Raw genomic sequence first — 15398 nt, 5'->3', positions numbered from 1 at the left:
AATAATACGAAGTACGAAATTATATTCGAGACTAAATTGTGTGTTTATTTAAAGAACTAATTGAAATCCTTGACGCCTGGTAGGGCAATATTATATCCAGGATTTGGGTAATTCGTCCACATTTCGAAAATAATTGTTAAGGCTTGTTGGATTATAACGACAATCAAGTGATTGCGAATCGTAAGGATTCTATTGGTAACGTCACGATAGAAGTTAAATAATAAAATTTATATTAATGCTTTGAAAAGAAAACAAACGCTACGCAATAAATAGCCGAAACAAATATTTTAATGTCACTTTCGCTTTTGCGATGTCTAAATCGGGGGGTAGGAGGGGTCTTAAATGTCACTAATAACGCAACTAAGCTATCACTGCCACCATCGTCGCCAACGCCAATCGTAGGTGTTTCAAGCACTGCACATTATTCGCGGCGTAGTGACCCCAAAAACCTTGATAGCGTATTCAAGGTGGTAAAGTCTAAGGCGCGTGTTGAAGGTGATATTAAAATGGGAACTATCCCAATGACAACATACAAGTTTTTATTTCTTTTAGATGACTCTGATTTTCTTGGTGGCGAATGTGGACCGAATTGGGAATTGCTTGCTCCTCGGGGGAATCGCTTCTATTTTCCTAATGCAGTTGGACCAGCGTGGCAAAGTGCATCAACAACCATCAATTTAGAAGCACCACTGGAGTCCATTGTCGATTTCGATGGAAAGGTAGCAAGCTGTGAATATATCCATTTAGACAGTCAAATGTGACTTTATTTGAAATATTTTTTAGAATGCAAAACAAACTGCTATGCTGCAATTTACTGTCGGTGAATGCCCCTCACTAATAAGAAAGTCATTGCACGAACTTTTTCCGGCTCCTGAGGTAGTTTCTAGTGAGAAATTAGCATTAATGACATTGCGTTTTTCAGGTGATAACGAGCAAGGAGCAAGAAAGGTAATTGAAATTATGATTATTAATATAAAAATGCTGAAATCCTATAACGTTTGATCAGTTTGTTTTGGCGGCACGTGAAATTACGTCAAGGCTTCGCTTACATGGGTATTGGGCTGATTTTATGAATCCATTCAGCGGCAAACCCTTTTATTCTTGGGCAAACGGAAAAAATCTGTATAAAGTTGACGAACGATTTAGAGGGATTAATATGAAGTTAATAAAAAAGAATCACTGCACTGTAATTAGCACCGAAGACGGCGATGCTACATTTTCTGGAGTCATATACACGAATGCGCCATGTGATTATTTGCAAATCAAATCGCTTATTGACGAACAAGTATAGCAGGCTATCATTGCCCTAATAAACTGTAAATTCAAAATTGTTATAAATTTCATTGAATGAAATAAAATTTTGTTTTAATGAAAATTTGTACACCTGTTTATGGGAATGAAATCACCTATAGTGATCATTTTGCAAAGTTTTATTCGTTGTTTAATCGTTCACAGTTTTCCCGTATCAAGGTCCATAAATTTAGGGGTTTATTTTGTAGCCACTTTTTCACAGTGTCTTTCGATTTCTTTCAACTTATTAATTAGTAAATGCATTTCCTCAGTGCTACATACGAATTCAACAATAGTTTCTCGTTCCCCATTGTTTTCATTATAACGGCCAAGATTTACATGAAAACTCACTTCGCCTGAACTACAATCAGAAGTAGATGAACGAACATCCGACATAATGCGCCATTGTACATCAGTAATATGTGGAAAATCACTTCCTATTTGCAATTGACGAATGGTTAGCTCTTTTCGATGATCCTCATAGGTGTGGACCAATTCCTCTAATATGGTTGATTGGATTTCACATTTTTCCAAAAATGCTCGCAAACTCCCAGCATCAGTTCCGTGTTTAGTAGCTATCGCTAGTAATGTTACTACAGCATATTCACTAAGTTTCGCTTTATCTGCATTCGTTACGTAGATATCTGGTACGGATGGAATACCTTTATCAAAGAAAACATTCCGTAAATACTGTTAAATTTCAAGTAATACATACTCACTTGCTTCGGGAGAAAGTGTATGTTTCAGTGTGTTTGCTATTAGCTTTTTCGAAATGTCTATATTTATATCTGTGCCCAACTGCTGAAGACCCTTTATCACAGGATCGGAAAGATTAAGAGCCATTTTTGTACAATATTATTTGTTTACTTAAATTTCTCCAGTTCAAGTTTTATCATCGAGTTGTTTTTACATTCCTTCTGTTRACTTTTGACTTTGACGTATATAAATGATATACCGACTTTAAAGACATGTTATCGATAAATAATAGATTCAAAATTATCTGAAAATGTTTTAAGGAGTAACAAGTGTGCTAGAGTACAGTTTAGTTTTAAAGGTTAATGAAGATCATAAATTGATGTAGTAGGTTGTTCAATGTAAATTTACGTAAAATATCAATTAACTTTCTTTGACAGAAGGCGGTAAAGTGAACAATGTCTATATATTCCTAGCCACAAAATCTCTGCATAAAGGGTATTTGTAGTACGTAAAAGTTTGTGCACATTAATTGTTTAGCATTGTATAGAAGTAAATAGAAAACAAGTGTTTTGTACAATGGTTTTGGCCATTACGTCTCCATTTCTGCATGTATGCTCAAAATATGTTTTTCGAACTTCGCTTCGTAACTTTAGAGCACTGGTTGACGTTCATCCCAGAGTGCAACGATCACTTAAGCAAGGAAAAGCAGTTGTGGCCTTAGAATCGACGATCATTACGCATGGCATGCCTTATCCACAAAATATTGAGACAGCACAATTGGTGGAACAGCTTGTTTCTGAAAATGGTGCGCTAGCAGCAACAATTGCCATAATTGACGGTCGAATAAAGGTAGGTCTTACCTCAGAGGAAATGGAAAAAATAGTCAAGAAAAACCATAATGAGATAATGAAAATTTCAAGACGTGATTTACCTTATTTGGTAGCTACAGGGGGAAGTGGAGGCACAACTGTAGCAGCTACAATGATCATAGCCCACATGTTGGGAATAGATATATTTGCTACTGGAGGTGTTGGTGGAGTTCACCGCGATGGACATGTTACATTGGATATATCAGCAGATCTGGTGGAGTTAGGACGAACACCAGTTACGGTAGTGTCAAGTGGAATTAAATCTATATTAGATATACCTCGAACTCTTGAGTACTTAGAGACCCAAGGAGTATGTGTTGCGAGTTATGGAATTGAGGATTGCACTTTTCCTGATTTTTATACACGTAATAGTGGATGCAAGGTTCCATATAACCTAAATGGGCCATTGGAAGCTGCTAACTTAATAAAAGCTTTGAAAGAGTTAGATTTAAAATCAGGAATTTTGATTGGTGTACCTGTACCTGAGCAATTTGCAGCGAATAAAGAAATGATTGAAGCAGCAATCGAACAGGCAACGTGTGAAGCAAAACTTCAGGGAATTTATGGCAAACAAGTAACACCTTATTTGCTAGCCGCAATAGCCAAAATAACACACGGAGAAAGTCTAGATGCAAATATTGCGTTGATTAAAAACAATGCTACTGTTGCTGCTCAAATATCCCGGGAATTATCCAGGAGAAGTAAAAGTTATACGTTGAGAGGTGAATCTATACCTGAATCCGTCTCCTCTCCCCTAGTGATTGGTGCCTCAATTTTAGATCTTTCATTAACTATGGTCGACGAAATTCCAAGTGTGCTAGACGGAGCTACGTATTGTGCAAAACCAACCGAATCAGCGGGTGGTGTTGGCCGCAACATTGCCGAGGGAATTTTTAAATTGTACGGCGCAGCAAACTTTATTTCCATTGTCGGTGACGACCAAATCGGGAAAAGTTTATTAAAAATGATTCCTAGGCCTTTAAGAAGTTCTGTAATGGTCGATGAAGAATGTGCCACTTCCCTCTGCACTCTACTTTTTGATAAAACTGGTGACTGCAAAATCATTTTAGGAAATATGGAGATTCATCAAAATATTACGGTAGAAGTGATTCAACGATATGAGGAGCAGATAAGTTCCGCTCCAATAATTGTAATAGATAGCAATCTCTCTTTTGAAGCAATGGCATGCGTCCTGCGTCTTGCTCAAAAACATCGGCGACCAGTGTTTTTTGAACCAACGGATATGCGAATTGCTCACAAGCCGTTTACTCTACCCAAGAGTCTTACACAACAGATTCGAATTATATCGCCAAATATTTATGAATTGCATACCATTGTAGAAGCTATCACGGGAACTCCAGTACAAAGTAAAGTTAACAACAGTGATACAGTAGAGACTTTACTGGAGAAAGCCAAATACCTACTGGCACTTGTCCGAGGTCATTTCGATTGTATCGTTCTAACGCTTGGACAAGAAGGCGTATTACTTAGTTTGAATGGCGACTTAGCTGCATCTGGTAAACCACTGTTTGATGTAAAAACTGGTTCTTATTTACCTATGATTGAAAGTAAACAAAATGTTCACGCACTACGGTTTTACAAAGCACCTAAGGTAGAAAACATTAAAAATGTGTCAGGGGCAGGTGATAGTTTTACAAGCGGTTACATAACAGCACTTTTACGAGGCTTTGACATGAAAAGTTGTGTAGCGTTGGGATTTCTGGCGGCAGAACGGGCTCTGCAATCACGTGCGGCAGTACCGTTTCGCTATTTCAGTGATGACATTGAAGAATCTGTCAGTTTAGAATCAGTTTTAAGAAACCTTAAGGAAACGTCGTTGTAAGTTTACGTTATTAACTCATATTTATGGGAGCCATACTTTTATACCCATAAAAAACGTTTACCTTGAACAATAATCACATTTATATCAATATATAAAATATGTAAATACGAGTATGTATCAATCTTCTAAAAAAATTTTGTGGGTAAATATCCATATATAATTGAGCATTTCTTTTTGTGCATTGTTAAAGAGTCGACATAGCTATATAAATTAAAATCATCTTTGAAACAAAATTATTGATTTTGTGTAAAAAATAATTTAACAAACTTCTTATTTGGTTTATTTAAACTTATAATAAAACGTTTATTTTTTTATAGAAACTGCTACGATACGAACACTCCTATTAAGACAATTTATACACGTTATATACCTCATCTGGATGTATACTAATAAGCCCATCTGTAAAAAATAAATAGAATTTATAAGGTCTAAAATAAGAATAATAAAGTATGCATTCAACGTTAAACTGTTACTGTTTGACAGTAAGTTTTGCTTAAACTTACAATTTCACCACCTTATCCTTGCCACCAGATGCCACTCGTGTCCCGTCCGGAGCCCAATCCACAGCGAAAACCTCATCTGCATGACCCGGCAATTCTTGTGCCAACTTTTTCGTTTGAACGCTCCATACTTTCAGAGTTGAATCTTTACTACCACTCACCAGCAAACGCGAGTCTGCTGACCATGCCAGTGTATAAGCAGCCTGAACATGCCCTCTGAATGTAGTTATAAATTTGCCATCTTGAGCGCGCCAAAGGCGAATAGACTTGTCGAAAGAGGCGGATGCAATGAGCTTCACATCAGGTGAGTATTTAACATCATTGACCACATTTTGGTGACCCGTCATTCGTTCTACACATTTATTTTGCTTTGAACGCCAAAGATAAAGCGTGAAGTCATCGGAACACGATACTAATGATTCAACACCATCGGGGCACACTTGATTGTATCTTTGTAAAGCCATTTCTTTCAATTCATTCTCTAAAAATATATGGTTGCACTCATTTAATTTTTTTAATATATTCATACTTACTCTCAATTTCTGAATATTTCTTTTTACGATCAGTTATCGGATGGAACGGTCCCGTTCGTAAAACGTAATCCGTATTCAGCGCAATATTATTTACCCAATGAGCATGTCCAGAAAATGTTCGGCATAGTATTCCATCATCTGCCCGCCACATCTTTACTGTACGATCCTTAGACGAAGTGTAAATAAGCCCAGATCCACCCCATCGTACAGCGGTTACTGAACTAGAGTGTCCTGATATATTTAGAATGCAATGTCCCAACACGGTGTCCCAAATACGGCAATCTCCATCCGTACCGGCACTGGCTAATCGACGACAATCGGGATTCTGATGATATGGTTCCCAGCTCAAACAGTTTATCCATTTCTTATGACCGACTAATGTTCGACCGATTTGTTTGCCATTCGTTGGGTCCCATAATATAATATTTCCTGCTTTACAAGCGCTTGCTAACTTCTTTCCATCAGGCGACCAAGCAACACACATAACCCATTGTTTGTGTATCGAGCATGTATGATGTGGTGTTTCGGTTGTCAAATCCCATAATCTCACTGTTGTGTCACCTGATCCACTGGCCAAATGTTCGCCGTCTGGGCTAAAACTAATTGAAATTACAGCTTCTGCGTGACCTGGCATTGAGCTTGTACATCGTGTTACTGGACGAACTTTAAACACAGCTTGCGGTTGATACACAATTTTGATTACATTTTCAGTGTCTATTGAATTTAAATCCAATGCGCTGTTAAGAGTTTTTTTAATCTCTTCTTCTCCCACAAAGAAAAGGTATGGTGTCGGTTCATCATTTTTTAATAACGCATTACAAATAAGACCCAGCTGCTCTACGGTGACTGTAAGAGGTAAATCAATTGGAGGACCTGCCTCCTCGCCAGTGTCTGATACGAGTCGTGCTTGAACTGTACGTCCATCGTCCACTTCCGCTGCTTCCTCTATTTTTTGTCGTTTGGACATATTTTTATAAAACAATTAATCGAATTGTACTTTTATTATTCATCAATGGAGTGATTGTCAACATCAAACAAACACGTGCCGGCGGACTCAAAACATCAATGCCACATAATTTTATTCAATAATATGCATTTCAGTAGTGCCATTAGGGTGCGCTAATGTAAAGATGACGTGTTGAAAACTAATTGTTAACTCAGAACAGGTTTATTCGAATGTTTTTTTTTTTTGATATATTTACAATAAAATTAAATATAACTATTACATTAGTGCCGATATTGTGATTGTTTTCTTTTGGTTCCGACGTTTCCCACATTGGCCCCAAAAATCATGAACATTTAAATGAAAATAACTAACAATACGCTTATTGGATTGGTGGTTAACATACATTTTCGTATAAGTATGTTAGTAAACCTAATTTTTCGTTATTTTGTATTTTCATCTGGAATTGACTACTCTATGTACCACTTATTTGACTTGTTTATAAATATTAACAGATAGAGAATTTTTTTGGAAAAAAACAATTGGTGATCTTATTATATTTTAGAATTACTGATACAGTCTCAAGTCTCTAAATTTGAGATTTTTAATCTATAGATGTGCGAAACTTTTCTTATACATATATCAAACAATTATCGATCTTGAACTAAACAACCTCATCTTTGCATCCACTGAACGGTCACAACATTTGATTTGTTGTTGTTTTAAGAATAAAATTAAGAACGTTTTTTATTTAATTTGTATTTCACAAAATAACGCAAAATGGAAAAAAGCGAATATGAAATACAGCATTTCAATTTCTCTGTAGAACAGTTTTCGTTAGAGAGTAAGTATTTCCATCTATTTAATAAATTAAGATCATATCGAACAACTATGCATATACAGGGCGGCATTATTTGAATAAGATATTATCACTGACACTTCAATCAATGGTGAACAAATTATCCATGGGTAATGACGATACAACCGTATTTTTACTAGAGCAGAAAGAAAAAGTGAAAAGTAAAATGCTTAGTGACATGGAACAAAAACTCACTGCTATTGAAAAAATGGACTTAAAGAATTTTTCTATACCGGATTACGTCCTGTTGGCAACAGATTATGATCATTCCAAGCAATATACTGAAGAAGACGAAATGAATGCAGACAAAGAGTTAGCAGACATGAAACAAAAATTTCTTGAGGTGAGCTGGATATTGATTTCCTTTAAATATTGTTGTGAATTTCTCATTTCTCCTAATAGAACTCTGTAATGATAGCGTCGTTGAAAATTGAAAATGCAAAATATGAAGAAGCAAGCGTAGAGATGAACAATGAAGAGAAATTGTTAGTACAAATTCAAACGGCACTGCAATTAATGGAATCCCAATGGGAGAAGGTAAAACATTTGGCTAAAGAAACTGAAAGTTTGGAACAATAGAAGAGGTATTTGCAATTAATGATATCTGTTTATGATTAAATTGGGGAATAAGTCAGGCATTGATTTTGAAAAATAAAAAAAAATATTTTGATAATTCACAACAATTGTTTTTCGAAATTAGTAATGGCCATAAATATAAATGGGAAGGTATAGGTGAGAGAAAACATTCCCCAACTAGTTTTTGAAAGTTTTTGGTTATGGGAACAGTTTATTTCTGTCTGTACTCTGCATGGTGCACCAGGTCGATCTGGTGAAACATAGATATGAATTTGGTATGAAGATTTTTAACAAGACAAATAATATTTGCAAAAAAGAAAAATAAATGTTTTCTGAAAAAATTTCTACACGAACACGTTAACTGAGGTTGTTTCCATGAAGATAAAGCGTGCATTTTTCTAAAGTTAGCAACAACTCATCTACAAGAGATGTAAAATTCTCACATTGCAATTGCATTATACGCAACAAAAAGTCTTCTTCCACTTTTCCACTATGAGCACATTAAAACATACTTTTGTTGTATATTTCTACCCACTCTATCCTATGTTGCGGTGCACTTTTTGTCAGTCGCTTCTGTTTTTCAGTCTCAAACAGACACAATATGTAATAAGTCGCATGGTTAATGGCAATAATTGCTAAAATGCTCCGTTCTTGGTGGGGTTTATGTTTATTTTTAAGCGCACAACGGTACGATGTGTGCATGTCTGCTATGTGATGTGAGAATTTTTTATATCTTTTGCAAAGAAATTTGCGATATTAATATACCTGCTACTCTGAGGCAGATGTATTGTTCGGCAACAATTGCCGAACTGTGTGTATAGGAATGCAAAATTCGAAATGTTCGACCATTTGCATGCTTGGGCCTTGAGTTTGGCTGAATAGTCGTCGATACCACAGTCGTTGTTGCAGCCACGAGTTTTACAGCAGCAAAATAATATTTTTGGTGTGAGGGTAAGATTGGAAGAAAAAATGTCAGATTTTATGTAATTCCTAATTAAAAGTAGGCGTTTTCAGACTGTATTAACTTGATTCAAACGTAAATTGCATTCATATAAGATGAATGTGGAAAAATTGAAGCGGCTGCAATCGCAAGTGCGGATAGGAGGCAAGGGCTCAGCCCGTCGTAAGAAGAAGGTTATGCACCAGACTGCCACTACGGATGATAAAAAGTTGCAAAGTTCTTTAAAAAAGTTATCCGTTAGTACCATACCGGGAATTGAAGAAGTGAATATAATTAAAGACGATCTAACCGTTATTCACTTTAATAATCCAAAAGCGCAAGCATCTCTCTCTGCAAATACTTTCTCTGTTACCGGACATGGAGAGACAAAGAAAATTGTAGAAATGTTGCCGGAGATATTGCCACAGCTGGGTCAAGAGACGGTGGTGCAGCTGCGCATGTTCGCTAATTCAATGACGGGTACAAAGAAAGCGGCGGGAACTATGGACGGTAGTGATGCGACTGCAAGTACAAATATGCTTTATAGCGTTGTAGAGGAAGATGATGTACCTATGTTGGTGAGTGACTTCGATGAGGTGGCTAAAATAGAGGCAATGAAAGTGGGAGAGCAAACTACTACTACTAACGAAAAACCGGCAATTGAAAAAACCGAAACCAAAGGAGAATCGGCTGCAGTGTTACCACTCTTATCGGAAGCTAAGGATAATGAAAAGGGAAACAATGTGCAACCGTTGGAAAGTTTAAATTTAAATGTAATATCAAACGAAAAGTTGGAAATACAGAACGAAAATGAAACTAATATTAAAAAACAGGAAATAAATCCAGAAAAAGAAAACTTAAATAGAACTGAGAAGCTAAATATAAAATCAACAAATGATATAGGAAGAAATAAAGGGACACAAAAGAATGAACACAAATCACAACAAAAACAGGAACTTTCCAGGCAAAAATCTAAGCTTGAAAATAAAAGTCAAAACTCCATTAAAGTTAATAAGAAACCTGATGAAATTTCTTCGAAAACTTCAACTTTAAAATTAGACGGCATTAGAAAAGTTGATGAATCTAGTAAAGTTGATGTTACTGATGTCATCGAATCGGAAAAGCCAGTACAAATAACTGAAAGATCAAAAAATGTAAAGAATAATGGGGATAACCAGCAAACAAAACAATTACAGCAATTGTCGGCGAAACCAGAACTACCAACTACAACAAAGGTGAAGGAAAAACAAATGGGACCAGAATTAAACTCTCAGCAAGAACAAATAGGTCTTGAAGAAAACGAAGACAAAAATATCGAAAAACAAGGTGAAAGTCAACCAACCAAGTCGATTTTAAATCAGGCACAAAAACTTCCCCTGCAACAACAACAACAAAAGAATGAATCGCCAATAAAACAAAAAAATAAACAGCCTCAACAAAAACAACAAAATCAAGAAATCCAGAGAAAAACGGATACTGAGAAAGGATTGAAAAAGGCGGAACTTCTGCCAAAATCAGGTAAGCAGGACGAAAAAAAAATATTAAAATCATCCAAAGAAAGGCCCGCTGACAAGAGTGAAAAACAATCTGAAGGCACCAAAAAAAATGTAAAAGAGGCTTCAGGTAATCAAAAACAGTCAGACGCTCAAATTAAAAGCTCACAAGAAGTGAAGACAGTTTTGGCAGATGATGGCAAAGAATACAAAAAAGCTGAACCTCTTCCCGAATCAATTAAGCAGGACGAGAATCAGCAACAACAATCTGATTCTGTAGCTAATGATAATGAAGAGGTAGATAAGCAAAAACCTGAAAGTCAACAAGTTGAAGAAACCTACAAAGATATATTATCTATAGAACCCACTATAGAAACCGGAAAGCCAGCCGAAACGGATATACAACCACCAGACTTATCCATCAAAACTGTTGCTTTACAATCATTAGAATCTAGCGAGAAAATGATGCAGATAGTAAATGAAATTGCTAAAGATATTCTAATAGAAAATTTGAACAACCTGTCAGAGGAAACTATTAAAAAGGAGACGCTACCTGAACTTCCATCTGACCAACAGGAAGGGGTAGAAAAAAAGATTGAATCCGTGCTAACTGAGGAGCTAGAAGCTACAAACACATCTGTTAAAAAAACACAAGAGAAAGAGTTGAATACGAATAATCAAAAGTCCCAAAGTCCATTGCCTAAAACAAGCCTGGAATTTCTTCAATGTCTTGATAGTAAGGTAGAGTCATTAAACAAAGTTTCAGATGTAAAGGGTGTTATTATTGTTACAGAAAATTTACCTAGTGCTGAAAAAGAGATCATTGCAGACAGTCCATCATTCACAGATAAAATTCTTCCGAAAGTAGGCGAAAACAATGATACAAGTATGACAGTAGTGGAACAGATTCCTAATGTGCAGATACTTGAATCGCAAAATGTTGCTACGCCAGAGGGCGACACTTTAGGTGAACAATTAGTGAAACAGCCTACATTGGCTGAAATAGTACAATCACTGCCACCGGCAATACCTTTACCCACATCGCAAATACCTGCCAATAATAATAAGATCGATGATGTGAATAATGAAAAATTGATTGCTATAGATTCGGCAAGCAAGCAGCCATCAATGGCCGAAAAACTACAATCACAACCCCCCATAACACTACCGGCTGCAGTCTTATTCTCATCAAACAATACTATAAATGTGGAAGTGAAGGATATTCAGAAGTCAGAGATATTGAATAAAGCAGATGTAAAAGAACTACAGTTAGATTCAAGCGCTACCGTCGAAGAGGAGAAAGTGTGCCAACCTCAAGACCAAGGATCTATTACCCCCGAACTATCAACATCATCGACTGGCAATGTATCAGTTCAGCATCAAATTGTTGATGAAAAACCTGTGCCCATATCAATAAGCCCCAAACAAAAGGCGTTACCGCCAAAACAGACCACAAATATTAAGAACTCGAACGAAACGTCGAAACAACAGCCAAAGACACCTACAGCAGGCGATGCTAAATTAAAGTTAGTAACGAAGCCGCAACCGGGACAACTTATTCAACAACAACAAACATCAAAAGTCAAATCAAAGTCAACGAATAACAACAAATCTACACCAACGACCCCAATAACGCCAACAATGCCAAACACACCGACAAAGTTGTCACCCGAAAAAGGAACAACAGACAAACAGCACCCAATAATTCCCGCTTCAAAGGCGACTCCTGATTCAGCAGCAAAAAAGGCAAATTCACCGCAAAAACAACAACAAACGGATACATCAGCAAAATCCAAGACAACATTGGGAGCAAATACTAAATCTGCACGACCTAATACTGGAAATACCGGGACAACACCTGGCACTACTAAGAAGGCAAACACACCGCCAGCAGCAAGTAAAACAAATGCAAACTCTGGTGGAAAACAGCAAAAAATGAATGTGAAAGGTACGGTGTCCGGTACGCAAACAGTAGCTGAACAACCCCGAGCTTTGGTAGAAACGAAATCAGTACCAACAACGCCACCAACCTTGTCACCAACAATTGAAAATACTGCTACATCGAACAAACCATCCCTTTCGAAATAGTAAAACTTCTTCCCCAATATGATGAGAAGTTTTAGCTGAATTTAATTATGTTGCATTGTTCTTACTTTCATTCATGCTTTTATGAATTACTCTCAATGAATATTTTAACTTGCTATTGCATTTGCATTTTGTGAATTTTTATTTTATTCTTAAACATTATTTCAACATATTATACTAACCTGCTATCATAAACGACTTTACATCACATACATATAAAATATTCATACTAATATGTTCATGATAAAACAGTTTTCACCACTAACACCGTTTTAAAGTTAGCGTTTCTTAAAATAAAAACAAGAAAATGTTTCAGTAAATATACGAAGCAAGAAGGAAACATATAGTTTTCAAATGGATTCCTCATCTATTTGATTTTTGGACATCGATTTAGATTTATGCTTGGTTGTTTATACTTTGCTTAGTTTTAGGTGTTGTAAAGAACCAAAATGTAATTCTAAATTAATAACTGAAAATAAATTGTATTACTGAAACTAATTTTAGTGTTTATATGCTTATAAATTTTCTAAGCATAAATTTTAAGTTCTTCATAGATTGGAGTGGAAAGATTTCATTAGATTTAAAAAATGTGAACATACTTGTATAGAGAATATTGCCGTTTAGTGTTTTTTTATATGTTAATCCGACACTAATTGTTGCTATCAAAATTAATAACGGCTTAAACACAAGAGCAGTTACATACATTCAGACATATGTATGTACAAATAATAATTTTTGTTTATTGACAAGAACACTACCCTTTGTAGGCATACAAACTTATAAGCATTGTTGATATGTACATATGGAGATTTATTAAAATTTTTCTATATTTCCAAACTCTTGAAAATTAAAGAAATTAGGAATGTGGAATTTGAACTAAAGTCATTCCAGGAGAAAAACAAGAGAATATGCAATATAGCTCTTAATAATATTAACCCGTTTTTCAAACGGGAAAATACTATTATTGAGATTATAGGCGATAAATTTGTGTCAACATACTTATGTATGTAGGGAAATATAAAACCAAAGCAAAAAAGGTGCGTCCGCCGTTAGCGTGTACATTGATAGACATTCGTACGTAGCAGCAATAAAGGGATGTTCAACTTATTCCAGTGTGAGAGCGCCTCAAAATAAGCGTTTTTTATAACATTTTCCATTATGGCCCGATCTCTGGTATGTAGAGTTGTTCATACATACATATATATGTATGTATGTATATATGTAGACACGAAGATGTTTACCAACTAAGCAGTCATAGAGAGAGAAAAAACCGAGATTTTCAAGTTTATCAGATGGAGGGACGGGGCGGTGGGCTCGTAGGCATATCACAACGACAACCCACCGCGTGAAGTATGAAACCGACAGCTGATAGTTTAGTTCACTTCGGTAATTCGCAAAGAAAAGCAGCTAAAGAAACAAGCGGCTTAAGGTTAAAAATATAAAAAAGTGTCAAATAAAACAAAAATATTTCATAAAACTACAGAAAAATGAGTGATGTGCTGAAAATCATAGGCGCAGTTGTGCTCCCAAACGTTGGTGGTGTCATAAATGGCATAATAACTCGAAAAAATATACAAACGTGGTACAAGAATCTGAATTTTCCATCATACCGGCCACCAAACTGGATATTTGCACCGGTCTGGACATCGCTTTATTCAGGCATGGGCTATGCTTCATATCTGGTGTGGCGCGATGGTGGCGGCTTCAGCGGTGAGGCACAGTTACCGCTCATTGCGTACGGTACACAGTTGGCACTCAACTGGGCATGGACTCCAATTTTCTTTGGACAACGTAATATCAAAGGCGTAAGTTGCGTAACGTTTAAAATTGAGTATTAAAAAGTCTAACTGACTATACAAAGAACATTTTCTAGAACTGTACATTGCATATCACTAATTATAAGTGCGCATTTAACATATACCAGTAGTTTCTATTTACTATACAGTTCAAAAAAGTGGTTTCTAAAAGATTGGACTCATTATTAATAATTTTCATAGCTAAAATATATAATTACATGTTTCTCGCTTTTCACCTAGGGGCTCATCGATATCATTGCTTTGACTGCAGCGTCCACAGCCTGTGGTATACTCTTCTATAGGGTAAATAAAGTGGCTGGTCTATTGTTTGTTCCATACATTGCTTGGCTGAGCTTCGCAACGGTGCTTAATCATGCCATGTACAAATTGAATCCTGAGAGTAAGGCTGTGACGGCTCCAGCCGCTGAGGAGAAAAAGGGTCAGTAAAATAATACAAGCACAATGAATAACTACACTTTATTGCATATGCAAGTATAAATTGTTTTAAAGCAAATGAGTATGTACATTCATAGATGTCGTATGATGTCATTTTACCGCGCCTCAACCGCTGCAATTATGGCAACACCATTCATTCACAAATGCATTTAATGCAGTACACATGTTCCACAACTTAAAATAATTAATTTAACTATTCGAAAATAACAATTAGCTATAAACATGTTAAAAGATCGATGTCAATTTGTATTAAGAAAATCTATATGCGCACTACCGCAAAATAATTCCAGTACTTTTTTTTATATGTACATATGTATAACACACAAGTTGCCTAAAAAATCTTACAATTGCCGGTGTTTTAATACCATGTGGGTTATGTTATAAATGTTAAGCAGGGAATGTTAAAAGAGCAACATTTTTGTAAAGTTCGAAAATCGCTTATTTTTGTGAAAACGTGTTAATAAAAGATAATTGATATAAAAATCACCTTTAAGCCTTTTATTAATTAAGTCAAAGATT

At 35.9% G+C, this 15398-nt stretch overlaps 7 protein-coding genes across 10 annotated transcripts; 5 read left to right on the top strand and 2 right to left on the bottom strand.

Moving 5' to 3' along the window:
- Positions 1 to 7: 7 nt before the first annotated feature.
- Positions 8 to 1381, top strand: LOC108975851 (methylmalonic aciduria and homocystinuria type D homolog, mitochondrial). Its single transcript, XM_018944619.1, has 5 exons — positions 8 to 180; positions 249 to 495; positions 553 to 719; positions 784 to 948; positions 1007 to 1381. The coding sequence occupies exons 2-5, from the start codon at positions 291 to 293 to the stop codon at positions 1289 to 1291; spliced, it is 822 nt and encodes a 273-aa protein (XP_018800164.1). The 5' UTR covers positions 8 to 180; positions 249 to 290; the 3' UTR covers positions 1292 to 1381.
- Positions 1382 to 1387: 6 nt separating this feature from the next.
- LOC108975852 (COMM domain-containing protein 3) lies at positions 1388 to 2220 on the bottom strand. The gene is made up of 2 exons (XM_018944620.1): positions 2010 to 2220; positions 1388 to 1952 (listed from the first exon to the last, which is right to left on the bottom strand). Exons 1-2 carry the CDS (start codon positions 2131 to 2133, stop codon positions 1489 to 1491), a joined length of 588 nt encoding a protein of 195 aa, XP_018800165.1. The 5' UTR covers positions 2134 to 2220; the 3' UTR covers positions 1388 to 1488.
- Positions 2221 to 2314: 94 nt separating this feature from the next.
- LOC108975821 (pseudouridine-5'-phosphate glycosidase) lies at positions 2315 to 5164 on the top strand. 2 transcript variants are annotated; one of them, XM_018944558.1, is made up of 2 exons: positions 2315 to 2835; positions 5016 to 5164. In XM_018944558.1, exons 1-2 carry the CDS (start codon positions 2563 to 2565, stop codon positions 5043 to 5045), a joined length of 303 nt encoding a protein of 100 aa, XP_018800103.1. In that variant the 5' UTR covers positions 2315 to 2562; the 3' UTR covers positions 5046 to 5164. The 2 variants fall into 2 exon arrangements, with proteins under 2 accessions (XP_018800103.1, XP_018800102.1); XM_018944557.1 differs by having other exon boundaries at positions 2315 to 5164.
- Positions 5006 to 7215, bottom strand: LOC108975822 (protein Notchless). The gene is made up of 3 exons (XM_018944560.1): positions 5732 to 7215; positions 5202 to 5679; positions 5006 to 5097 (listed from the first exon to the last, which is right to left on the bottom strand). The coding sequence occupies exons 1-3, from the start codon at positions 6696 to 6698 to the stop codon at positions 5085 to 5087; spliced, it is 1458 nt and encodes a 485-aa protein (XP_018800105.1). The 5' UTR covers positions 6699 to 7215; the 3' UTR covers positions 5006 to 5084.
- Positions 7216 to 7347: 132 nt separating this feature from the next.
- On the top strand, positions 7348 to 8227 carry LOC108975823 (GRIP and coiled-coil domain-containing protein C27D7.02c-like). Its single transcript, XM_018944561.1, has 3 exons — positions 7348 to 7518; positions 7578 to 7876; positions 7936 to 8227. Exons 1-3 carry the CDS (start codon positions 7455 to 7457, stop codon positions 8110 to 8112), a joined length of 540 nt encoding a protein of 179 aa, XP_018800106.1. The 5' UTR covers positions 7348 to 7454; the 3' UTR covers positions 8113 to 8227.
- A 249-nt stretch (positions 8228 to 8476) lies between these two features.
- LOC108975819 (mediator of RNA polymerase II transcription subunit 15-like) lies at positions 8477 to 13125 on the top strand. Of its 3 annotated transcripts, XM_018944556.1 has the most exons (3): positions 8477 to 9060; positions 9114 to 11278; positions 11336 to 13125. In XM_018944556.1, the coding sequence occupies exons 2-3, from the start codon at positions 9166 to 9168 to the stop codon at positions 12628 to 12630; spliced, it is 3408 nt and encodes a 1135-aa protein (XP_018800101.1). In that variant the 5' UTR covers positions 8477 to 9060; positions 9114 to 9165; the 3' UTR covers positions 12631 to 13125. The 3 variants fall into 3 exon arrangements, with proteins under 3 accessions (XP_018800101.1, XP_018800100.1, XP_018800099.1); XM_018944555.1 differs by having other exon boundaries at positions 8479 to 9060; positions 9124 to 13125; XM_018944554.1 differs by having other exon boundaries at positions 8479 to 9060; positions 9114 to 13125.
- Positions 13126 to 13972: 847 nt separating this feature from the next.
- Positions 13973 to 15365, top strand: LOC108975824 (translocator protein). Its single transcript, XM_018944562.1, has 3 exons — positions 13973 to 14432; positions 14664 to 14862; positions 14957 to 15365. Exons 1-3 carry the CDS (start codon positions 14115 to 14117, stop codon positions 14965 to 14967), a joined length of 528 nt encoding a protein of 175 aa, XP_018800107.1. The 5' UTR covers positions 13973 to 14114; the 3' UTR covers positions 14968 to 15365.
- Positions 15366 to 15398: the final 33 nt, after the last annotated feature.

The sequence above is a fragment of the Bactrocera latifrons genome, unplaced genomic scaffold, assembly GCF_001853355.1.
Source record: "Bactrocera latifrons isolate USDA-ARS-PBARC rearing strain unplaced genomic scaffold, ASM185335v1 scaffold_7, whole genome shotgun sequence".
NCBI lineage: Eukaryota > Metazoa > Arthropoda > Insecta > Diptera > Tephritidae > Bactrocera > Bactrocera latifrons.
The sequence above is the reverse complement of the archived record's forward strand: the minus strand, read 5'-3'. Positions and strand labels throughout refer to the sequence as shown.